Raw genomic sequence first — 27,273 nt, forward strand, 5'->3', positions numbered from 1 at the left:
TTCAAGCTGATAGAAGAGCAACTTTGACTGAAATAACCACTCGTTACAACCGAGGTATGCAGCAAAGCATTTGTGAAGCCACAACACGCTCAACCTTGAGGCGGATGGGCTACAACAGCAGAAGACCCCACCGGGTACCACTCATCTCCACTACAAATAGGAAAAAGAGGCTACAATTTGCACGAGCTCACCAAAATTGGACGGTTGAAGACTGGAAAAATGTTGCCTGGTCTGATGAGTCTCGATTTCTGTTGAGACATTCAGATGGTAGAGTCAGAATTTGGCGTAAACAGAATGAGAACATGGATCCATCATGCCTTGTTACCATGGGCAGGCTGGTGGTGGTGGTGTAATGGTGTGGGGGATGTTTTCTTGGCACACTTTAGGCCCCTTAGTGCCAATTGGGCATCGTTTAAATGCCACGGCCTACCTGAGCATTGTTTCTGACCATGTCCATCCCTTTATGACCACCATGTACCCATCCTCTGATGGCTACTTCCAGCAGGATAATGCACCATGTCACAAAGCTCGAATCATTTCAAATTGGTTTCTTGAACATGACAATGAGTTCACTGTACTAAAATGGCCCCCACAGTCACCAGATCTCAACCCAATACAGCATCTTTGGGATGTGGTGGAACGGGAGCTTCGTGCCCTGGATGTGCATCCCACAAATCTCCATCAACTGCAAGATGCTATCCTATCAATATGGGCCAACATTTCTAAAGAATGCTTTCAGCACCTTGTTGAATCAATGCCACGTAGAATTAAGGCAGTTCTGAAGGCGAAAGGGGGTCAAACACAGTATTAGTATGGAGTTCCTAATAATCCTTTAGGTGAGTGTAAATTGGCATCGAAATTCTGGTATCAAAACAATTTTCTACAGCGCTTGAGGTGAAGAGGCATTTCTCTCGATTGCCATTCATCCTTGGTGTTCCGGTCCAAAGGTGGCTAATCGAAAAATCCACAATTCCATAATATCTTGATATAGATATGGGAAAATATGAAAATCAACTGCAATATGCCACTATCCTAGTTGATTTAGGAATACTCAACATGTTTAAACACAGTGTTTCTGTTTGTTAGCAATGACACAAGTTTTATGTCTTAGGGTGTCTGCTTTGGGAAGGTCAGCTGTTCAATTATAAGATAAGATCATGATCTGTTGAAACTTTAAATGGGAAGGAGAACTCTACTGAGAGTTGCTTGCTTTGTGTTTTTTGCTTGAACTCTCCAACCCCAGTTTAATGTTCATATACATTTTCAAAACCAGGCATTTATTTTGAGAATGTTTTTAATTACAGAGCAAACTAACATTTGCATTTTGTGATTATGTTGCACTGAATCACACAATGAACTAATTCAGATCTTCATCATTTACTCATATTGTTCCAAACCCGACTGACTTTCTTCTGCAGAAAGCAAAAGAAGATATTTAGAAGAATGCTTCAACTGTTTTCATCCATACAATGAAAATCAATTAAGTCCAAAACAAATCAACATTGGATCCCATTGACTTTCACTGTGTTTCTTCAACTGAAGAAAGAAAGTCATACAAGTTTGGAATTAAAATTAGGTTGATTTTTAAAGACTAAAGGATCTATGACACACATCTGGACGCAGATAGTCATTCAATAAGTTTAATGTTTTCTTACACAGTGTCTGTGGTGTATAGCATAGAGTAGCATGTAATTCTTTACAGTGCAAAATCTAACATTAGAGACAGGACTGGGGCGATTCATTACATTCGGCATGTGCTTGCAGTCAAAAATATCCCACTAGCAGGGCCTGCTGTCAGTTACAAACATGCATTGCAAAAGTAGATGCAGCCTTTTGGAGTTTAACATAGATTCCACCAACAGGCCATGTTTCATCAGCATTCCTTGAGGACATTATTGCTTTTGTCTATGAAATTGTAAGATAAATCAATACTTATTATACTTACTGAATAGATATTGGTGGATATTTTGGATACTGAATCGGGATGGGGATTTGTTAGCATGTTGGGTCTCTTCTTTTGTTAAGGGAAATGTCGTGTTTAAGTATGCAGTGTAGGTTGTAAATATTGTATGTGTGCCATTGTTAAAAAATCTGTACACTTAGAAACAGTATAGAAACAACAAATTGAAAAGTATGTGCCACAGGGTTGCCTGTCTATGTGAAATCCATGTTCAAAATGAAAGAACGTAAGAGGGTTCTAGTTACTTTACGTGTCACAGGTGAGCTGAGGATGGGATTCTGGGATAATGTGTGTACAGACAGAGGCGTTCACATCTCCTCTGCGCATAACACCAGTGCTAACTCTGTTCTGTAGAGCTTGCCGCCATCAGACAGGGCCATGATGGCGCTCTTATACGTCGGGATTTTGCTGACTTCTAATACCTGTGAAGAGATCGGAAGAGCATCTTGAGTGATCTGTCAGTGTGGCATTAGAAATGTTCAGTTTTCATGAGTCTCAAAGGCTTTTTTCAGACATGCAGCAACATTTGTAAAACCCAAAGTAAACCATATAAATATATTGAATTATATACTGTATAATCTAATTAAAATTACTTTTTTTACTTTACTACATTTATGAAGTTTGAACAAACCCTTTGTTCAAAATGGCCTGAACAGTTGCTGTTCAAATGCTTAGTGTCAGCAAGATTTTTTTCTGGGAAATTAATATTTTTATTCACAAAGGATGCATTAAATTGATTAAAAGTGACAGAAATCTTTTGTAACAAATGTTTTACTGTTTCACATAAATACTGTTCTTTGAAGTTTGTTAATCAAAGAAAACAAGTATTATGGATGCTATTGTTTTTTTTTATTATATATATATATATATATATATATATATATATATATACACTGTATATATGGACCAACAATATTTTATGACTCATCCTGCACTACATAGATTCTTGTCCAATCAGGTGTTCTCTAGAATGAAAAGGCCCCTCCCCCATCAGCAGCTAGCTAATCATGGCTCACAGCTGTGACGTAACTGAAGCCCATTGGTTATTTTAAAAATGGGCCCAGCCAAACCTTTCTGTAATAATAGTAAATTTATTGGCACAAGAAAGACACTACACTTCATGGAATCTTCAATTCTTGAGGAATGCTTTCCCCACAGACTTCCATAGTAAGTGCATTTCTATATGTGCTAATATTGTTTGGTTTTACAAACTGAGGGACTAAAGCTGTTATCTGAGGTAATCTAAAGATTACTAGCTGAACTTGTACTGATCGCAGACAAATGTTTTTTTTAGTAATGATAGTTGTGTATGACAGTAGTTTCTTCCTTTTATCTGTTCTCTAAAGCTGAGAATTTGCATGCAATCCACATGCAGCAGCAGGAGATTAGATTTCTCACTAGTATTATCATTTATGAGTTTGCTTCAGGAAAATAGTTTGTGCTCATCTTTAGCTTCAAATGAGAGTCAGAATACATCAACAAATCTCAGAAAATAAAAGCATGAAACCTCCGATCAGCTGGGTTTTATTTTAGATGCGTACCTTCTTGTTTTTCTCACAAAGGTCTTTGAGGAGGGCGTCGAGCTCATTCTCGTCCATGTAACCATTCCTGTCCTGGGATAGGCGGAGAGCATAGTGAACATTAACGAGCACAGATGTGTGACAGCCACTGAGGAAACTCAGTGTCATGCCACTTTACCATAATTTCCTGTATTCTCTATTCAGACATTAGGGATGCCTCATGCAATGTTCTCTAGGGAGAGATTGGAAATCAGGGCATTAAGGATCAGTTTTGCACACAGAGTCAATGCAATGACATGCTGGGTCTCGGGGTGCTCATTTGGTGCTTTGAAGAAATAACAGCCAGAGAAAGTTGGCCTGTAACGTCCTTTAGATGGCCTGAGACATTTAGATGTGCTTCTGAAAAGGCACTGTATGTTATATATGTATTGGATTTGGTTTAAAGGAAAACTTCTTTTTTTTATTCACAATCATTTAAAATATTTATATTTTATATTTCTTAAATTTTTAGGAACAAGAAAGTAGATTTGATTTGAAAGTATTATTTTACAGTACTTTCATAAAATTACGGTTGAACCACTGATGTCACATGGACTATTTTACCAATGTCCTTACTGCGTTTCTGGACCTTGATCTTGGTAGGAACCTTGTTGTCTATGGGAGGGTCAGAGAGCTCTCACATTTTATAAAAATATCTTAATTCCTGTTCCAAAGATGAACGAATGTCTTGCAGGTTTGGAACGACATGAGGGTAAGTAATTAATGACAGATTTCACATTTTTGGGTGAACTATCCTTTTAAATTAAGAATAAGATAATCAAGTAAGTCCATGTATTTTCACAATTTCTGAAATATGGCCTTTAAAATTACCTCTTATATTTTTATATCTCTATTAAATTTTTAGGAACACAGAAGTATTTTTAAAAATTTCTTTTCACAGTTTTTGGACATAAAAGTGTAGGGTGGGGGGAAACGGGACACCCCCCCCCCCCCCCCCCCCCCCCACTGTTTTTCCCAAAATAACCACAAGATAAAGTCAAGATAAATTTGTATTGTAACTATGTTGATCTTAGCTGGACTACGTTGATGAGAGTGATGTAGAAGTTTTCACCATGATGAAGCTCACACTGGTGATGTACCGGAGAGAAAACGGATTTCACAGTAAATGATCAAATTTTCAACAGAAAGAAAAAAAAAAGTGTTTTAAAGCTTGATGTTTTGCAGAACATCGCAGTTATATATGATATGAGAACAGTAGGGCCTGTAGATAGGAAGTATGTGTTATTTAATAAAAATATTATTATATTTTCAGAATGACATCATTTTGTTTCTCAAGCATAGTGTGTGGGGTAAAACGCCAGGGGGCAATTACTGTAGTTATTCTTTTCTGAACATCAAATCCTTAGATTTTCCATCAAATTAATTATAACTGGTTGGTTGAATAAAAATGTGGATTTTATATTTAAAAATCACCAAGTTAGTTAGCTAGCCAGTTATCATCAGCTAACTTCTTTTTTTTTTCAAATAGACTATTATAATTTTGTAATTCATTATTGATTTTTTTTTCTTTTCTTTTTTTAAGGTAAAAAAGTACTTGTACTCTGATTTTGCTGTAAATGTTTAAACCAAATTGCTTTGTCAGACTGGGGGGCATTTTACCCCAGGGCTGGACTAGGACAAAAAATCTGCCATATATATATATATAGAGAGAGAGAGAGAGAGAGAGACTTATATATATATTTTACTATTTAAAATAAATGTTTTCTATTTGAAAATGTAATTTATTCCTGTGGTTTCAAAGCTGAATTTTCAGCATCGTTACTCCAGTCACATGATCCTTCAGAAATCATTCTAATATTCTGATTTGCTGCTCAAAAAACATTATTATGTTATTATGTTGTTATGTTGAAATATTATTATTATTATTATGTTGAAAACGGTAGGGTTTTTCTTCAGGCTTCTTTGATTAATAGAAAGTTCAGAAGAACAGCGTTTATCTGAAATAGAAATCTTCTGTAACATTATAAATATCTTTATAATTTTTGATCAATTTAAAGCATCCTTGCTAAATAAAAGTATTAATTTCTATGATACTGAAAATTCAGCTTTGATCACAGGAATAAATTACATTTTTAAAATATTTTCAAATAGAAAACAGTTATTTTAAATAGTAAAAATATTTCTCAATATTACTGCTGCTGCTGTATTTCGGATCAAATAAATGCAGGCTTGGTGAGCAGAAGAGAATTCTTTAAAAACATAAAAAATCGTACTGTTCAGAAATGTTTTGGATAAGACTAAAATGTCAGTTTCGACAATATTGTGTCTCTTTTTAATTTAAATCTAGATGGCCCATGGAAACCTCCATGAAACATACTTGACTAAAAAATCGTGGGGGATGAATTTGCGTTTTATTAAAAAGTGTTTGCGTATTCTACGCTCATGGTGCGCACACACATTAGGATAGGTTAGATGCCTGCCTCCGTTGCGAGTCCCTATCAAGCTGATTCAACCGCTCTCCTCTCCTCCTCTTGCCTGGCTCTTTGGCCCGCGTCACTCATCGCAGAGCAAGCCTGTTCTTGATAAAGCTGCTGTGAAAAATCTAATAAAATTAAAACTCTGGACATTTTTCATACTCAGTTTATCATTTATGCCATTGTCACTAAAACTGATAACTTAGTTTAGCAACCTGGGATTGCAAATATGCTCAAGAACAAATTGTCACATTTTTTTGTATTTTTATATATTGATTAAATATTTTGAGGTTAAATAATAACATGATTTTAATTTGTGTGAACTGTTTTGTTTATTATTGCATACTGCATCAAAAATAAGCTTCATTATGACATTTCAAGAGGCATTAAATTAGGAATAAGCCCATCAAGTAAGTCTTTGTATCTCCATAATATTCGTAAAGTGGCTTTAAATCACCTCTTAATGACCTGATGAAAGAACGAGCTAGCCTGTTGCTTTGTCCCATTGCAAACAGTATGAGGCCAAACCACATGTCTGCTAAATGCAGACCAGGAGTTGATGTTAAGCACATGCTGCCACCTCTAATGCTGCATCATTACTCTGTGTTTTCTAATAGCCCAAAAACAGGTATGTGTGCATTTGAGCCGGTCGCCATGTGAGTTCGCAACACGATCCTGCCAATCAATAAAGATCAGGGGTGCTGTCATCAGCAGTGAGGAACGTCTCGGTTACGTACGTAACCCTCGTTCCCTGATGGAGGGAACGGAGACGTTATGTCGTGACGACATAGGGGATTTACTTGGAAGCCCCAATCATCTCTGACTAAAGAGAAAACGCCAATGAAATTGGCTAGTGGATTTTGCATACCTGAGCCACTCCCCGTACATACGGGTATAAAAGGGCGACAGGTGCATCCACTCATCAGGTTTCTACCCGCTGAGGAGCCAAGAACGAGTCCTCGGCAACCAGCGATGGTTCAAGATTGTGGCATGGGGACATAACGTCTCCGTTCCCTCCATCAGGGAACGAGGGTTACGTACGTAACCGAGACGTTCCCTATCTGTCGGTCACTACGAGTTATGTCGTGACGACATAGGGGTCATATGGAAAGCGCCACAACCTGAACCCCGTCACGACCTTGTGCATGCAGATGTTGACAAGCTAGTGCGTGACAGACAAATGCCATGCGAAGGTCGCAACCTTCCCATCGCCCCAGCGCAAATTCGCTAACCTTGGTGCCCGCAGGGACCACTGAGTACATTGCTGCTGGAGATAGCCAAGCCGCTGTTCCTTTCCCCAAGAAATTGGAAGGGATTTCGACCTTCTATGAAAGACTGCTTCAAGTCTTTCCTATTTGTTGTTACAGCCTGGCGGTAACGACGGGGAAGCGAGCCTTCCGGAGAAGGGCGCTACGGAGGCCACATCCTGCCCGAAGGGAGGTAACATGTGGAGACACTGATATGGACTGACCCAGGCCTGGGGCAGTACTACATACGACTGGACCCTGGGGCAGATCCTACCTAGGAGTAGGGAGGAGGGCTGCCAGCAGGGCCTGACAGAACTCTGCCAAAGGGAAGACACGGGTTTACCGTGAGGGAAACCGTACCGTGGACGAATACACGTGTGGGATTACCCGAAGGGAATCAGGCCATACGGACACCTAGCCGAGTACAGGGGCTGACCGGAGACCCGGGCGAGCTAGCACCAGTACTGGGCCTGGCGTCAGACTGCTCCGCCCAGTCTGACTGCCGGGGGTGCTGGAGGTCTCCACCAGGGTTCGCCGTCCGGGGAACTGAACTGGAGGAGGAAACAGGCGCTCGTATCCCCGGGTGAGGGGGAATGGCGCAGCAAGCGTGACACCGGCCAACTCTTCCCGCCACTTACCTGTTACCCAACACACGGGAAGAGACTGGCTCCACGCGGAGACTGTAAAATCTCGCGAAGGTGTTCGGTGTCGCCCAGCCCGCAGCTCTACAGATGTCTGCCAAAGAGGCGCCGTGCGCCAACGCATAGGAGGAGGCAACACTCCGTGTGGAGTGAGCCCTCACCCCAAGGGGGCACGGCTCGCCTTGGGATTGATACGCCGAGGCGATGGCCTCCACTATCCAGTGGGCCAACCTCTGCTTGGAGACAGCCTTCCCTTTCTGCTGACCTCCGTGGCAGACAAAGAGCTGCTCAGAGCTTCTGAAGCTCCGGGTGCGGTCCACGTATATGCGCAATGCTCTTACGGGACACAGCAACGCCAAGGCTGGATCTGCCTCCTCCGAAGGCAGTGCTTGCAGGTTCACCACCTGATCACGGAAGGGCGTGGTGGGAACCTTGGGCACGTATCCAGGCCGGGGTCTCAGGACAACGTGAGAGTAGTCCGGCCCGAACACAAGGCACTCTTCGCTCACCGAAAATGCTTGGAGGTCCCCGACCCTCTTGATGGAAGTGAGCGCGGTCAGGAGCGCTGTCTTAGCCGACAGGAATTTCAGCTCGACTGAGTCCAGCGGCTCAAAGGGACCCCTCTGAAGTCCCGCCAGGACAATAGAGAGGTCCCAGGAGGGCATCAGGGGTGACCTAGGCGGATTCAACCTCCTGGCACCCCTCAGGAACCTCACGATGAGATCATGCTTTCCCACGGACCGGCCGTCCACTGCATCGTGATGGGCCGCGATAGCAGCCACATACACCTTCAAGGTGGAGGGTGACAGCCTACGCTCCAACCTTTCTTGCAGGAAAGAAAGCACTACTCCAATCGTGCATCTTCGGGGGTCTTCCCGGCGAGAAGAACACCAGTTCGCGAACAGACTCCACTTCAGAGCATAGGCTTGCCTTGTTGAAGGAGCTCTAGCCTGAGTGATGGTGTCTACCACGGCCTGTGGTAGACCACTTAAGTCTGCCGCGTCCCGTCCAGGAGCCACACATGGAGGTTCCACAGATCTGGACGCGGGTGCCATATGGTGCCGAGCCCCTGGGAAAGGAGTTCCTTCCTCAGAGGGATACGCCAGGGAGGGGCTGTCGCGAGGAGAATGAGTTCCGGAAACCAGGTCCGGGTGGGCCAATACGGCGCGACCAGCAGGACCTGCTCCTCGTCCTCCCTGACCTTGCACAGTGTCTGTGCGAGTAGGCTCACTGGGGGAAATGCATACTTGCGTAAAGCCCGAGGCCAGCTGTGTGCCAGTGCGTCCGTGCCGAGGGGCCCCTCGGTCAGGGAGAAATATAGCTGGCAGTGGGAGGACTCGCGGGAAGCAAACAGGTCTACCTGAGCTTCCCCGAATCGACTCCAGATCAGCCGGATCGTCTCGGGATGGAGTCGCCACTCTCCGGGAAAAGTGAGCTGTCGTGAGAGCGCGTCGGCCGCACGGTTGAGCTCCCCCGGAATGTGGACAGCGCGCAGCGACCTGAGCTGCGTGTGACTCCAGAGGAGGAGATGGCGGGCGAGCTGTGACATGCGGCGTGATCGTACACCTCCCAGCCGGTTGATGTACGACACAGCCGCAGTGTTGTCCGTACGGACCAACACATGCTTGCCTAGCAGCAGTGGCCGAAACTGCCGCAAGGCCAGATGCACTGCCAACAGCTCCAGGCAATTGATATGCCAAAGCAGTCGAGGCCCTGTCCAGAGCCCCGAGGCTGCCTGCCCGTTGCATGTAGCGCCCCAGCCCGTGCTGGAGGCATCTGTTGTGACAACAACATGCCGGGACACTTGTTCTAAGGGCACCCCGGCCCGTAGAAAGGCAAGGTCCGTCCAGGGGCTGAAGGAGCGGCGACACTCGCGTGTGATACTTACCCGAAGTGAACCGCGGCGCCATGCCCACCTCGGGACTCGGGAGTGCAACCAGTGCTGGAGTGGTCTCATATGAAGCAATCCGAGCGGCGTGACCGCAGCTGCGGATGCCATATGCCCCAGGAGCCTCTGAAACTGTTTCAGTGGCACCACAGTCCTGCCCCTGAAGGAACTCAGGCAGTTCAGCACTGATTGGGCGCGCTCGTCCGTGAGGCGCGCCGTCATACTCACCGAGTCTAACTCCACACCGAGAAAAGAGATTCTCTGCACAGGGGAGAGCTTGCTCTTTTCCCAGTTGACCCGAAGCCCCAACTGGCTGAGGTGCCGTAACACCCGCTCCCTGTGATCGCACAACTGCTCTCGGGACTGGGCCAGAATGAGCCAGTCGTCGAGGTAGTTGAGGATCCTGACGCCCACTTCCCGTAGCGGGGCAAGGGCGCCTTCTACGACCTTCGTGAAGACACGGGGAGACAGGGAGAGCCCGAAGGGGAGGACCTTGTACTGCCATGCCCGACCTTCGAACGCAAACCGTAGGAACGGTCTGTGTCGCGGAAGGATCGAAACATGAAAGTAAGCATCCTTCAGGTCGATCGCTGCGAACCAATCCTGGGGCTGAATGCACCTGATCATACGCCTGTGCGTCAACATCTTGAACGGAAGCCTGTGCAGGCTCCGGTTCAAGACTCGCAAATCCAGGATTGGCCGAAGACCACCGCCTTTCTTGGGTACGATGAAGTAAGGGCTGTAAAACCCCTGCCTCATCTCGGCTGGAGGGACCGGCTCGATTGCATCCTTTGCCAGGAGGACAGCAATCTCCTCGCGCAAGACAGGGGCGTTCCGAGGTACCACTGAGGTCTCGAGAACGCCGCTGAACTTGGGAGGTCGCCTGGCGAACTGAATCGCATAGCCGAGTCGAATTGTACGCGTGAGCCACCGAGACGGGCTGGGCAGCGCAAGCCACGCTTCCAGACGTCGTGCAAGGGGCTCCAACGGCACAATCGACGTACCTGTGGTGGTGCAGCGCAGAGGAGTATGGCTGGATGATACAGAAGGCAGCGCATTCTGAAGCACCCTTACCGAACTCCCTGGGTCCCAAAGGGGACTGGCTAGAGGTGCGTGGGGAGGCACTGCGTCCCCAACCCGCACTCTCCTGGCCGCTGGCAAGATGGGTCGCGGGCGAGAGTGAGGAGGCAGCGCGTCGCACACTGTCAACCCGCGAACCTGATAACCTGGAGGAAAAGGAAATTGCTCTTTCTGTGACATTGTGGGTACCGCTGGCCCTTGGGCCAACGGCGGAACAGAAACAAAAGGGAACACAAGATTCTCCACCCGGCCCTCCTCCGGGGGAAGGAGCGGCGCTGTCCTCGCCGTCTCCTGAGAAAGAGCAAATTCCAACATCTCCAGGTTGCCCGCGTCAGGGCCGCTTCGTCGCTCTCCTGGACGACTTGGGGCCCGGCTGGGACGCGGGGGGCGCCGCCCTCCTGCGAGAGGCTCGACGCGCCGGCCCAGGTGTTGATTCGGCACGGGGCGGAGCAGCTCTGGAGGACGCAGGGGGGCGCCCACGGCGGCGAGCAGACTGAGGCCTGGGCCCGGGGGCAGCTGTTGCAGGTGCCTCGCGCCGGGGCAGGATGTGCTGGATCGCCTCTGTCTGCCTCTGCACCGCCGAGAACTGCTGAGCAAATCCCTCGACGGTGTCGCCGAACAGCCCAACCGGGGAGACGGGAGCGTCGAGAAAGCGTGCTTTGTCGACATCCTTCATCTCCGCCAGGTTGAGCCAGAGATGGCGCTCTTGGACCACCATGGTAGACATCGCCTTCCCGAGGGACCGCGCCGTGACTTTCGTCGCTCGTAGAGCGAAGTCAGTCGCCGTGCGCAGCTCCTGCATCAACCCCGGGTCGGAACTACCCTCGTGCATTTGTTTGAGTGCCTTGGCTTGGTGAACCTGCAGGATCGCCATGGCATGCAGGGCAGAGGCTGCCTGGCCCGCAGCACTATAAGCCTTGGCCGCAAGAGCAGCCGTCAGCTTACAGGCTTTGGACGGGAGACGCGGGCGATTCCTCCAAGTGGCGGCGTTTCGCGGGCACAAGTGCACCGCGACCGCTCTCTCCACCTGGGGAATGCCCACGTACCCCCTGGCAGCCCCGCCATCGAGGGTAGTGAGGACGGAGGAGGCAGACGAGCGGCTTCTGGCCGTGAAAGGGGCCATCCACGACTTCGTCAGCTCCTCATGCACCTCCGGGAAGAAAGGCACTGGAGTAGATCGCGGTTGTGAGCCGCGCCCCACTCCGAGAAACCAATCATCCAGCCGCGAGGGCTCGGGACTGGGCGGTCTGTTGACCTCCAGCCCGATGCTCGCGGCTGCCCGGGCAAGCATGGCCGTCAACTCTGGGTCCGGTGCAGGGGAGGCGACCACACCCGAAGGGGGCAGCCCCTCTGCACCTTCATCCTCAGAGGACGAAAACCCGTCCCCCGATGCTGCGATCGACATCCTATCCTCGGGTGGCGCACCGAATGAAATGCTGGGCGCCCCGTGGGACGGACCAGCGAAATCACCCGGGAACCGGACGGGACATTCGCTGCGTGAGGAGTAAGAGGTCCGTGGGGACGTACCCGGCGGAGAGGCTCTTACTGTGACCCTCAGATCTCCCAGAGCGCCAACCGGCGGTCCTCTGCTCGAGCCAGAGAGACCGGGGCGGGTGGCGGCAGAGGGTGCCAATCCTTTCAAAAAGGAAAGGCGAGATCGCAGCGACGTCATGCTCATACGCCCACAACAGGCGCATGAGTCATCCACGAACGCAGCTTCAGCGTGCTGGAGACCCAGACACTGAAGACAACGATCGTGTCCGTCATCCGCGGACAGGAAACGACCGCAACCAAGAGGACACGGACGAAACGGCATCTTGAAAAAGACGCGATCGTCCGTGATTTTGCTCTTTCAGAATTTGCTCTTTTAGTTGAAGTGCCCAGGGGAATCGCTGGAGAAGGGACTCCGCTGTTTGCACCGTGACGCCAACAGGAACAAAAACAAAGATGAGGCTTGTGGAGAATGGCACAACCGTCTTCATCCACTTGGCTCCGAAGCAAAAATCTGATGAGTGGATGCACCTGTCGCCCTTTTATACCCGTATGTACGGGGAGTGGCTCAGGTATGCAAAATCCACTAGCCAATTTCATTGGCGTTTTCTCTTTAGTCAGAGATGATTGGGGCTTCCAAGTAAATCCCCTATGTCGTCACGACATAACTCGTAGTGACCGACAGATAGGGAACTTGCCCTATTCAGGGACACAGTAATACATTACAATGGAGCCAGGGCCAAAAGATTAAATGGTGTTGGAGGTGATATCCAGAAAGAGCATGGTCTTTGCATACTAATGGCTGCTTTGCTTGGGTCTTATACAACTGGAGACACTCTGGCTGATCTATGCATGCTTGGTCATGCATAAAATCAACCAGTATTAAGTTTTGAGGTTGAGGTATTTTAAGGCTGTGTGTGATTTGATCAATGCAAGAGACTTACCTGATCGTATAACTCAAAAATCTTGTTGAACTCATTTTTGGCCATTTTTACCCCCTGAAGAAAAGATTTGTTCAGTTGAAGGTGGTTAAGGGTAAATCCAATGCATTTGAGTTCATTCCTAATGCTGACATACCTGAAATTTGAGTAGAAAGTTCTCCTGGTCAGGTAACAGCCTGTTTAAAAAAAAAAAAAAAAAAAAAAATTAAATATTTGCCTTTTTTTATATCAAAAGTTAATAGGGCAACGATAAATATTCATAACAAATTTGCAAGCTCACAAACCGTGCCATTTCTGACAGACATAATTTCCCATCCTTATTTGAATCGAAAATTTTCAGCTGTAAAAAAATAAACAATATTTATTCCCTCAAGTGCCAAGTTCTCAAGGTGACACATTTTTGTTGGGCTGTGGAGTTCACTCTGAGCTTACCGTAGTCAGTGTGTACTCCTCTAATTTCTTCTCATCATATGGTTTTTTAGCCCTCTGAAGCAGGTCTTTCAAAAAATTCTGAAAAACATTAGGTTGGATTATACAGAGTCTTTAAGAAAGTTTGGGGTCAGTAAGATTATTTTTTACATTAATACTTTACAGGATGCATTAAATATATTTTGAACAATAACTTATAAACCTTCAATGACAGAAATACTTTGAGAAAAGACCCATGATTATGCAGAGAAATCTCCACCAATCAGAGAATCACAAGAAGTAAATTCCACTTCTGTGAAGCACTGCAAATGACAGGGTCAGTTTCTCTGTCTACACGCTCAAACTACCTAAACATTTGTATGTGTAATATGCATATTTTATAAAGGTAAAAGTTAAATCGATTATCATTTGCAATGCTTCATGGGATTGTAGTTCTTTTCCTAATTAAAGTTAATTTTCAAATGCTAATTTTGTGATTCACCTTGTAGCTAATTGGCTTAGTTCAAGGCTTATAATTATTAAACAAAGACTTTTCAAAATCTATATGGGGAAAAAATAATTTCCGAACCAAGGCTGCTGAAAAAGCGAGCAGGCACTTTTGCACTTGATTGTAGAATATAACCAGTTTTGGCCAATCAGCATCCATGACCGGAACTATCCATATTATGTTTTATATAGTGGTACTGTCTCCAAAATGCAATGTCCATAATTCATAACACAGAGCTCTCCGAATTTCCTTTTCCTGCCAGAGGTCCATTAGTGGGTCCAAAAGCAGTCCAGTGTTGACAGATTGCACTCATCAAATCACTGACTGTAAGTCTGGCAGCTGTTCAAAGAAACCGCTCCCTATTTTAATTTAAATGCACAAATCCTCAGTGCTTGCTTTACACAAGCCCCTTTGAGGGATGCATATGGTTATTAGTGCTGGTCTAAAAATCTAATCTTTTGTTCTTTTTGTTGTCGTACCCTCCAGTCCACATGCTAGAGAAAGACCTAGAGCACTGCTGACTTTTAAGAAGGAAACTCCAGAGCGGGTAATCCAATATGCTCATGATTGACCCGACTCTTAGATTTTAGAAGGTACGAGCTGCCTTCTGAGGCGATTTGCATCTTTAGTTTAATTATGTGTTGTTAATTAGTTTACTGTTTAAACAGGTTTGTCCTGAGTGATATGAAACAAGATCATAAAGAGATAATAGGATGGAATTGAGCTTTAAGTATGCTGATCAGCAAGTTTGTGTACCAAATGTGCTAATGCTTTACTCCCTGCCAAACCCAAAAGATGTTAACCCACTTGTCCATGTTCATCTGAGAGCTCTAAAGACTAATTTAGTGTCTTAACTAACAAACTTCCACAAGTAATCCACACACCAACTCCAATCCATCAGTTAATGTCTTGTTAAGCGAAAAGCTGTGAGTTTGTAAGAAACAAATCCATCATTAAGGTGTTTCAACTTTAAACCATTGCTTCTGGCCAAAATACCAATCCATGATAACACTTACACTCTTAAAAATAAAGTGCTTCACGATGCCATAGAAGAACCTTTTTGACTAAATGGTTCCATAAAGAACCTTTAACTTTTCGGATTCACAAAAGGTTCTTTGTAGTGAAAGAAGGTTCTTCAGATTATAAAAAGGTAAGTAAGAGATGGTTCTTTAAAGAACCTTTGACTGAATGGTTCTTTGTGGAACCAAAAATGGTTCTTCTATGGCTTGAAAAATCTTTTAGCACCTTTATTTTTAAGAGTGTACCATGATAACGCATCAAAATCCACTGACATTTGTTTAGAACTGTTGCTGACTGTTTTTGCTTGTAAATGGTGCTTCATCTGTGCATCTTTCTCTCCAATAGACAAGATGACCTTTTCACTGGAGAAAGCAATATTATGGTTGAGATCTTAGCTGGAAGCAATAGTTTAAAGTTAGAACATCTCATTACAGAGACACAGCTTTTTACTTCACAAAACGTTTATTGATGAACTGGAGTTATGTGGATTACTTGTGGATTGTGATGTTTTTTTCAGCTCTTTGAACTCTCAAATCTGACAGCACCCATTTACTGCAGAGGATCCAATGGTGAGCAAGTGATGCAATGCTAAATGTATCCAAATCTGTTCCAATGGAGAAACAAACTTATCTACATCTTGGATGGTCCAAGGGTGAGTAAATTGTCAGCATTATTTTGTTTTCTCTCATTTTTGGTGAACACTTTCTTTGAGTAACTGGTTGATGCTTCATGGCTTTTTTCCCAAGCATATGAGAACAAATTATGAACTTCAAAATTGAATAACCAATCCAATGCATTTTTTAATACTAAGATTGCAGTATACTTTTGTTTTATTGCATTTCTGTAACAATTTTGCTGATGTCAAACTGACCTCAAACAGAACCAGAAATATTACTGTAGTCACATTTCCAAAAAGTACATGTTGAGTGTGTCATGGTTTAGTCAGAGCAACGTGCATAATTGAAGAGAAAATAACAGGTTTAAAACTACTAGTATTATTTTTACACCTACAGCATTGGGGTGTCTTGGTCTTTACACACAAGGTTAAGTTCCTCAACAAAGATGGTTGCTCTCATCTTGGGAGAGGTTAAAAGTTTATTTCTCACCTTAAGTTCGTCAGCTTCAATGTATCCACTGTGATCAGCATCATAAGTTCTCCAAGCCTGGTGGAGAAAATAATCACAATAAACAATGGAATTGTTACAGAAAGCTGAAGCTGCTCTTCAGAATTGTCATATTTAAATGTCTTTCCCCCGGTTTCACAGACAAGGCTTAAGCCTAGTCCTGGACTAAATTGTAAATCTGAGCTGTTTCAACTGTAATAAACTTGCAAAGACGGATCATAAAATATATCAGTGCCTTTTTGTCTCAAGATACACCCAGTAATGTTTTTTTCTAAGCATTTTTATAAAAGTTACTTAATGTCCTAATTGAACAATGGCCTAATCCTGGCTTAATCTAAGACCTGTCTGTGAAACCGGGCCTTTAAGTCATATAACATAGTCTACTGTTCAAAAGTTTGGGCTTGGTAAGATTTTTTTATTAAAATGTTTTTGAAAGAAGTCTCTTATGCTATTTGATGAAAAACACAGTAAATGCAGTATTGTTAAATATTACAATTCAAATTAGGTTTTCTATTTTAAATTGTAGTTTATTTCTGTGATGGCAAAGCTGAATTTTCAGCAGTCTTCAGTGTCACTGATCCTTCAGAAATCATTCTAATATGCTGATTTGGTGCTGTAATTGTATTCTTCAAAGACATGCAATGGTATATTCTAGTTTGTATAAACCTCACCTCCATAAATTCTGCACAGGATTTCAGCTGTTGTCTGAAAAATAGCAAGAAGTTTTCCTCTGTAGGAAGTATTTGAACCAGCTGTGAAAGACGTAAAGACAAAGATAAGATCATCAAAATGTATGCACTGTTTGACTAATATAATGTGCATCAATTCCTATGGGAAAGACAAGTTAACTGTCAGCTATGAAGGGATGTCAGTTTATGAATTGTCAAAGGCTGCTAGGTCTGAGGATATCTGGTCAGTGATAGCATCTCTGAAATGATTTTCCCCGCAGAGAGCCGACAGCTGCACTGATGACTGTAAATCTACTGCTCTGAACAGGTTACACATTCAACGATGTGAAGAAGTGATTCTGCTTTCATAACTGATGTTTTGATGGTCAGAAGTGGCTCGTGGTACTTTTGTTGGATGAAAGCATTTCATAAATGAACAAACATTTTTGTTCTTAAATAAATAAAGCCCACATGAGCTGAATATTGGATTATGTCAACATGCCAAACCTTTTTAATTTTGGAGCCTAAACAGGTCTGCGCCTGCCAGACAAAATTGCTTGTGCCAGCCATTTGGACAGTTCAAAAAATCTCTTATTTTAATACCATAGCATAGGGTTTTAGCTTTCTTACCTCAATGATACCTATTTTTCCATCAGCATTTTGCTCATATTTCTCCACAAAGGCCTTCATTTTGTCTGTTAGTTCCTGGGGGAAAAATACATTTATTTAACAAACAGGCATTCTAATACATTCTTTAACTCTTAGGCATTTTAACAAAAATTACAGTTTGCAGCAGATTTCAGTGGCTATAATCAAGCTTCCGGCTGCCTTCTAAAAGCCATTGATGTGTAAGAACAAATATGCGCAGACGGATGGGATGTGCTGCTATCTTCAGCCCTCATTGCCCAATGCTGATTATGTTTTCATACTGCTTTTGATACAGATGAGAGGAGTTCTCATTCCTCAAAAAAAAACAAAAAAAACCCCTGCCTGTCTTGGCATAGGACACAGAGCGGTGACTGTGCAGAAATCACTAAAATGTGAAGCACCTCAGTTCATTCACATGATGGGGTATTGGTTTTGATGAAAGTTAGGCCCAGACTCCAGAGTTTGTTACACCTGCTTGAAGCACCAATAAAATGCAACCCACCAAGTTTTCTAAACATTCGCCTATTTACCAAGAGTTATTTGTCTTACTACAGTTTCAGTGAGAATCAATAGTGGCTGAGACAAATGAAGGCATATCCTCAAGCAGGCATCTTTGAGAGGGCATGGCACTGGTGTAGGGCAGAATTCTAAATAGAGTGTTTCCAGTGTGCTTTAGCATAGGTCATATGGAAAATTTATTTTTACTAAATGTCCAATTTATTTTTACTCAATATTTCTTGTGGCTTATAATTAAAATTTTAAATGTTTTCATATGTAATATACCATTATTTATTATTATATATATATATATAAAATCCATAGAAAAACAAATAATGTCCTGGAAGAAAATTACCAATAAATTTACGGACATTTCTTTCAACCCTAAACCACTACACAGCACAATGCATAATCCAAAATAGACCTGAAAACAGAACGCCTAAAAAAAAAATCCTTACAGAAAATTCCAAATTCTTTTAACAGTACATTGTGCTGTATTTTAACTGACTTTATTTATTTTTATTTTTTTTACTGATAAAATTCCTGCTTCTAGTAGCTTTGAAGTCCAATTCATGCTTTTTCAATTCAAATTTATTTGTATTGCGCTTTTCATGATACAAATCATTGCAAAGCAGCTTTACAGGAAAATTAAGTTGCTGCAATATATTTAGTAGTAGCTTATCAGTAGTGACTGTCAAGTTGATGTATGGTAAAAATCAGTTAATGACGTAATCATACTTTTTTTTTTTTGTAATATATATATTATAATGAAATGTACTCATATGTTGCCTGCAAACATTCTTATATCAGAATATACTGCTCATTTTTAATACAATTACACTGGTGGCCCTTAAAGTTGAATATAAAAATAAGAACAATTGTTTATTTATTGTATTATAATGCAGTTTGTAATTTCTTACCTGTGGGAGCATTAATCATTACTTAATGTCAATGCTTTTGCCAGGATGTTTTCTTGCTCTCTGATCCATTAGCCAAACATTTCTGAACTGGTGATGGTATCTAATGTCTGCCATAATGATTAATGGCTGTATGGTGATTTGTGAAACTCTTTTCTATTTAATACACAGAGGAGAGGATTCTGTGTGATTGGTTGAAAAGACCCATTGATTAATTGTACAACCATCCTGAAATCCTTGTCTTCTGTGGTTTCTATCCAGATAAGTGAAAAAAACTCCAAATATTTCTGCTTTAGCTGATATGGTATTGAAGGAAGAACATGATGATATGATATTTAAAAGAACTGGAGAAAATATTAAAATGAAACCATTTAGGTTTAGCTCTTTCAGATTAATTTGAATCTGCAATATATACATTACCAGGTCTTTGAAAAGTAAGATTTTTATGTTTTTAAAGAAGTCTCTTTCTTTGTCTCCTAAAACCATGTCCTCTGGTGTGACACCATAACATGATTTTAAATCGGCCAATTCCAGAGAAAACTTAATTAGTTGAAGGACCTCATTCGTGGTCCTGTTACTGAAGCCCATGACAGAATTGTTGTCTCAGATTTGTTCAAATATTGAGCTTTTTTGGAACCACTACAAAAGTGTTACGTTTTGTTGTCCTTTGGTGTGACACCCCTAAATTATATTTATTTTAATTAAAAACTGCATGTTAAACTACATAATCATGGAAAATTATGCAAATGTGTCTTGCTAACTGCTAATGATAGGTTAACTTGGTATAGCAAGGTCATTAAGGACAAGGTCTCTTTAAAAAGCATTTTAAATAATAAAGATTTAACTCATTTTTTTTTTTTTTTTTTATCATTTTCAGTGTTCTTAAATGCAATTACATTAAACTATTTTCTGATGTTTTTACAGAAAGCGTGTACTGTTATAAAGTGTCATGAAAATAAACAAAATGTGATGCTTTGTTTTTGAGATAGAAGAATTGAGGGAGAGAAAATAATGGAAGAGAGAGGACACAGAAATTTATAGTTTCAGAAACATCCAGAAAAACGCATTTCAAAAGAAGTTATAAATCGATTTGCATTTTAATGAGTCAAATAAGTATTTGATCCCCTATCAATCAGCAAGATTTCGGGCTCCCAAGTGTCTTTTATACAGATAAGTAGCTGAGATTAAATGCTACCTGTATAAAAGACATCCTGTCCACGGAAGCAATCAATCAATCAGATTCCAAACTCTCCACCATGGCCAAGACCAAAGAGTTGTCCAAGGATGTCAGGGACAAGATTGTAGACCTACACAAGGCTGGAATGGGCTACAAGACCATCGCCAAGCAGCTTGGTGAGAAGGGGACAACAGTTGGTGTGATTGTCTGAACAAGCAGTTTCATATGGAGCAATGTTGTTGATTTGTTCAATGTTTGTCAGCTCCCATCATGCATTGCAGCATGAATAAATTATGGCTGGCTCATATTTTGACTCATTTGCTGTTTGTAGATTGTCACCATTTTTGAGGTTTGTGCGTTGAGTTCCACGTACATCTATGAATACATTTTCAGTCTGCTTTATTTGAGAGTATTAGGTGAACAGTACTGAAATACAGTAGGCACAGATGTACAAGATTAAATGAAACCTGGACACACACACGATCCATAAGTCTTAAAGTCTGAATAAATTAAATTGTTATATGCAGAGGCCCATGAGAGGCATTTCAGGGAGCAGAAAGGCACAGCACAATATCATTAGATGTGTGAAATGATCCAGTGGCTGCTTTTCCTCAGTCCTGTCACAGTCCATCACATCCTCTTTACGTCTAATAGGGCTGTAACTCAATGACATGGAAATCTCAAAGTACAGCCACTGGACACAACCTCGGGAACAACATGGAGGACAAGAAAGTCACTGTTTTACAATGTCAGACCAGATGCACACCTGTCTATTTGGATCTTAGTGGAGTATCAAATGGTGTGATTGTAGAGGTAAAATATCAGTGATGGTAAATGCTTTTTTGAGTAAAAGTGTCAAGGTTTATCTATTAGCCCCTGGTGATTGATATTGTAACTACCAAACTGGTTCAAAAAGCCTCTTTAATCATAACTGACATTTAGAATTAGTGTATTCTGTCAGATTTTATTGCTGGCAACATACACTATATTGGCAAAAGTGTTGGGACTTCCGATCTTAATGTTACAAATCTTATGATATTATGATCAATGGAATCGTGTGCTTGTAATTTTTTAGAAACGTTCTAGATTTGTACTCATGGAAATTATAAAGTAGTCAAACCTGTTCATTAGAAGGGGTGACCCAATACTTTTGGCAACATAGTGTATATTGGTAACATTTTATATTTTATATTTTCAGTGCACATTTTAGTATTTTTCTTTTTCTTTTTTGTAGTCATTAAAGAAGGCCTTTTCACCTTCTTGTTGTGCCAACAATCAATCAACATTATCGATATGTTTTTTTATTATTAGCAGTGGTGGTGGTGTTAATATTTTATTTTATTCAGTAGAGAAGGCTTGTTCTTGGTGTTATCAATGTTTTAATTTATTTATATATTATTTATATTAATTTATTAATGTATTTTTTATTTTTTTGCCTCAACCTTTCAGTTGTTCTCTTAACCAGACATTTGCAGTCCTTTACTTTCAAGGGTCACCCGAGCAACTGCCATTGAGCTGGAAATGCTTCCTACAGGTATATAATCTGATCCCATAAAGAGCAAGCCTTGAGACCTTGAGCATGATACCTAACCTGGGTTGCTCATGGAGCATCGCTAAGTCATTCCCAGTTCTTATGAACAGTGATTGCTTGGCAATTTCAGCATGTGTATTTTCCAGACAAGAACAAACCATCATTCGTACCAGTAATGAGTTTCATCCAAGGTCATTCCACTACATCAAGTCTGCATGTGGTTCCCTTCAATGAGGCTTAGGTTCTTTCATCTTTGTTTTCAACACACTGTGCATTGCTGTTCTTTATAGATAACAGCATAACCAGCAGATTGCAACTACAGCGGACAGCGCAGTTATTGTAAAACAAACGCAAATGAAGATTTATTCTCTATGAAGCAAATGAGGGGAGGAGCCAGCAGCATGGGCCCAGATGGGGAGACAGACTGACTCTAACGTGCTGACTGAGACAAACTGGGACAAAGTCTCTGTCCTCTATCAGAGCTTTAACAGGTCTGATAACATACCACTCCATCATATGATATGTAATGCCACTAAAATTGCAATATCTTGCAATATAATTTTTTACATTTTTCATTTTCTCAAACACTTGCTTTTTCAAAGATTTTTCCAGATTTAGGCAAAATTTAGACAGGTATGTTTATATATGATGCATGTATAATTTGTCTTATATTATGATTAATAATTATGTATTTTCTTTGATTTATTCTTTAAAGAAATCAAACTCATCTCATGTTGTTTAGTGTTCTAATAGCCAAATTAATTAATTGGCTTTAATTTTTTTTACCACAAAATCGAAAGTTCACACAGTTTATTACGTGGACGGCAGGAAAATTTGATAATACATGTCAAGTTTCATCATTTTACAATGTCAGGGGAAATTTTATATTTGAAAAGAAAAGCATTTTGCACAATTTTCTTTCTCCAAAACAATACAGGATTTTTTTCCCCTTGAGAAATGATTTTTTGCTTGTTCCCCAATAATAATTATGGATACTGTTCTTCTTCTTATGTTGTTATTATTATTATATTGCATTATCAACACAATATCTTCTTGGGATGTTTCACATGTGTGTTCTAGCCTGATGCTTATATACCAATATGCAGCAGAAGACTGAAGAAAACTGTGACTTACCAGTCCTGCTTGTTTTCGAGCTTGTTGAAGTTCTTTGATAAAATTCTGCAACTCCTTCCCCTCGATATATCCATTACCTGAGAGCATTTACACCCCAAATCAATGACACAACACAGATGAGACGTGCTTTCATCAGTCAGCCAAAAAGTATTTTTCAAAACCATCTGAAACGACTAACAATCTATCTCTTGGCAAATTTTGACATCCTCACATGTTAATGACTGTCTGTTAGGTAAAATACATTAGACAAATAATTTTAACCAAACTTTTGGAAACCAGTTGCAAAGCAGGTGGCAAGAATAATCCCTTCTTTTTTTTTTTTTCTTCCCCAAAAATTTTTGTTCATGAAATCCACAAAATAAGGAAAGAAATTACCATCGTTGTCATAATGATGGAATATATCCAGGAACTGAGAGGCTGAGATCTCTACTCCTTGCAGGTAGGCGTTTGCCATGTTTCCTCCGTGTGTCAGGCGCTGATGCTGTGAGACCGATGCTGTGAGAATGGCTCTGAGATGTCTCCAGTATTTAAGGGAAGTTCCGCCCTCCCCTCAGATGATGGCAAACGCCCAGCGCACCTCTGTCTCCGCGCGCCGCAGGTAGCGCGCGCACTGGTGACTTACTGCTGAGCTACACAGATTTGAAACGCATTTAAATCAGGACTTCTTTCTGCGCGGATGTCACAGACTCCAACCGAGCCCATTGACACTCAAAATAGGAACTGTGAAACATTTCGCCACAAAAAAAATTATTTTACAATTTTACAATCTGACGTGCATGAAGTGCGCTTTATGGAAACAGTGACCCCTGCGCTCATAATCAATAAAGCTGCGAATTATTCTCTTGCTTGCTTCGACTTCTTTTGGGCAGGTGGTTTTTATGAGCTTTTTTGTTTGCTATTTTTATATAGCTATTTTTTTTTTCCAGCAATATATTAATTTCAACGATGCTTTCTCTAACGTTGCCTAGACTGTTAGTCAACCTTGCCAGCGCGAGTTAGGCTATCCATGACTTTTTCTATTGCAATCGTTTTTTGGGGTTTTTTTTTTTTTGCTCCCCGAAAATCATAAACGTATCCTATAATTCTCACACTAATCCTTGCTTTTGGTTGGATATTTATGTGCAATTTTGTCCTTAGAGTAGGGTAGACCGAGTACAGTAGAGACACTTTTTCATCACTACACAAAAACTAGATGCTGAAATGAAGTGGTTTTTCACATGATATTTCTTTTGCTTGTGTACTAAAATATCATAAATTGATAATAACCATAAGTATTTTATATTTTCCACAATTAGCTCATATAGATGAGGTGCATTTTTGTCTCAACTGTACCCATATGGTGTACAGTTGAAACAGTAGCATGGTACAGTTGAGACACCCATTCTTAATGCTCTAAAGCTGGCTAACCATTTATTGCAAATGTAATAAATTATAAAAATACAGTTTTAAATAATTAGTTTAAAAATGTATTTTTAATTATATATAAATGTATTTGCTTTATTTAATTCAGATTCAGTTAAACAAAACAGGAACAAATATTTAACACTAGAAAATATATGGCAAACAGTACAAATGTAAACACAACAGTAAAAATAACAATATACATATACCCGTATATTCTATAACTCTACCCCTAATTTAATGCATTTTAAAATGCATTTTTACATTTTCAATCATTCTGTATGATTTATAAGCTTGTTTCATCATGGGGACCTAAAAAATATTCCCATAAGGTTAGAATGTACTGGTATTACAATACTTGTGGGGACATTTTACCATAGGTAATACAAGTACACAAACACACACCGCCTCTGTATGCATTATATTTTCTATGATTGAACTATTACTGTATACAGTACATAGCAACCTATAAAGGGTGTCTTAACTGTACCCACTTTACCACCTATGTAATCATTTTAGATTCAAGATTCAAGATTTTTATTCATCACAATTATACAGAGTATAACCAGCAGTGAAATGTAGGTCAGGTTCGCTCCAAGGACAGTGCAATTACATAGTATACAAATAATAAGAAAAAGAAAAGTAGAAAAAATAAAAGAATAAAATAAAATAAAAGATAAAAAATATAAATATAAATGTGCAGGTCAGTATGTTGTTGACTTAAATAGTAATATAAGAGGAATGTGCAAAAAAGTTGTACATGGTGTTTAAATAACAGCATATGAGGTAGAAAAAATTATGAATAGCTTATTGATATGGTGATATTTACATGGAGTCAAGTGATGGGGGGGACGCGGGGGGACGGAGTCCGGGGAGTGAATTTCGAGGGGGGACGGCGTTTCATTTCCAACTGGTTAGATTTATTTGAAAATTAAAATGATTTCTATATTATATCCATTCAAAAGACTACAAAAGCGATCCCAGGTCTGCATAAACCGTAGTGCAGTGCAGACTAAACAAAATGTAGCGGGATATTTGTGTCTATGGTTTGCTGGGCAATGCCGTCTTTGATTGGCCATCAAGAGCAGACTGCAGCCAATGGAAATGCTTCTCTATTGCTGCACATGCTGCTCCTCACAGCACAGATCGTGAAAGCAGACTGCAGTTTGTCATTCATTGTAACAAACAAAGTGTAGAAATAATAGATTCAGTTTGTAGAGAGCTTCATTTACTAAAATAGAAGTTTGTGAGATCGCGATGAACTTAATGATTATAAAAAGTTTGCAAATGTGAAATATAACAGATTTATACATTATTGATTTTATTCAAAAGTTAATATAAAGCGACTTACGTTTTAGGAACACTTGTCTGATCTGTTGAGAACTATTTTGTTGATTAAATAAAGTCACAGCTGAGCCACTGCGCATCTCCAAGCAAACAGCGCTGTTTCAATTATGAATGAATCTTTGTTTTTGAACAAATCTAGTGAGTCAATGATTCTATGATCCATTCATAAAGAGAGTCACTTGCTTCATTCCTTAATGAATCAGCAGTTTGAACGAATCGATTAGATGAATGATTCAGTGACAGACAGTGACTTGCTGTCACCTACTGGGAGTTTCATTTTTAAAGTATAAATTTTAATTGTTTAATGTTTCTGTATTCAATCTCATAACATTGTTTTTATTAAATGTATTAATGCCACCTCTGAGTCTCGTTAGAAAGTCTGTAAATATTCCACATTTGTGCTCTTCTGTTCCGTGCAAAGATTCATTGTTGCTGATTTCAGGTCTTCCTGATTGTATCTTATTATTTTAAATGAATTTATTGTTTAATAATTTATTTATTTATTTTTTACAAAAAGTTAATAAATCTAATTTTGGCACAACATATGACATACATTTAATAAAGATAAAAATGGCATTACAAAGGTTAAAAAAATACTTTGAGTCAAACATCATCTTATAATAGTAAGTTTAATTTCTGTCATTGATCAGAAGGTGTTCCTAATTTCTTTATTTATTTTTTTAAGTAGAAGCACTAGTGCTCCTGAAAAGAAACGTAAGTGTAGAGTCCTTAAGAATGTAATGTTACCTTTTAAAACTAATTGAAAAGGTTTTTGCAAAGTGTATTAAATATAATCTACAAATGCAATACTGAACCGCTAAATAAGACGTGTTTTGAGGGCTTAGCTAATCAGGCCAATGATAGACAATCATTCTAATATTTTATGAAATCATTAGTTCATTTCACTAATCAATGTTTTTTTGTTTGTTTTTTATTAAACACAAGAGGTCATTAATAATAATTAATGACCCCCAAGTTAGAGTCCCCCCAGTAAATATCGGCCATTTCCACCACTGGTTATGACACAGAGTTAGAGTTTAGGAGCCTGATGGCCTGGGGGAAGAAGCTCCTCCTAAGTCTCTCAGTTTTTGCCATCAGGCTACGGAAGCGCTTAACAGATGGAAGCAAAGTGAATAGTCGGTTACCAGGGTGATTTGAGTCCTTGATAATTTTGACAGCTCTATTTTTGCAGCGTTTGAGGTAGATGTCCTGCAGAGAGGGGAGAGCAGACTCTGAGATGCGCTCAGCTAAGCGCACAACTCTCTGTAGTGCTTTGCAGTCCTGATTGGAGCTGTTTCCATACCACACTGAGATACACTGAGTCAATACTCTCTATGGTCCCTGAATAGAAAGAACAGTTTTAACATTCAAGTTAGAAAATGTCCATTATAGACAGTAATAATAGACAGTTGAAATATCACAAATATAATTTTTTTTAACAGAATTTGCGTAGCATATGCGTAAATGTGACTTTTATCCATAACACTGTACAACTAAACAGCATGAAGCAATAGGACACCAATCCGGGTACAGTTGATAAACTGTCTCTCAACTGTACCCCACTGACATGCTCGCATGTTTCTCTAGGTTATGAAAAGACCTTGCATGGCATAATGTCATAAAATATGTCTATATTTAGAGCACAAAGTA

At 41.0% G+C, this 27,273-nt stretch overlaps 1 protein-coding gene across 1 annotated transcript; it reads right to left on the reverse strand.

The window, feature by feature from the left end:
- Positions 1-1,284: 1,284 nt before the first annotated feature.
- Positions 1,285-25,736, reverse strand: LOC306878619 (calbindin-like). The gene is made up of 12 exons (XM_079431057.1): positions 25,628-25,736; positions 23,251-23,504; positions 22,876-22,952; positions 17,601-17,675; positions 16,974-17,054; positions 16,285-16,341; positions 13,675-13,752; positions 13,527-13,582; positions 13,379-13,418; positions 13,246-13,299; positions 3,502-3,573; positions 1,285-2,382 (listed from the first exon to the last, which is right to left on the reverse strand). The coding sequence occupies exons 2-12, from the start codon at positions 23,327-23,329 to the stop codon at positions 2,269-2,271; spliced, it is 783 nt and encodes a 260-aa protein (XP_079287183.1). The 5' UTR covers positions 23,330-23,504; positions 25,628-25,736; the 3' UTR covers positions 1,285-2,268.
- Between the last annotated feature and the right edge of the window lie 1,537 nt (positions 25,737-27,273).

This window comes from Barbus barbus, assembly GCF_936440315.1.
Source record: "Barbus barbus genome assembly, chromosome: 12".
Lineage (NCBI taxonomy): Eukaryota > Metazoa > Chordata > Actinopteri > Cypriniformes > Cyprinidae > Barbus > Barbus barbus.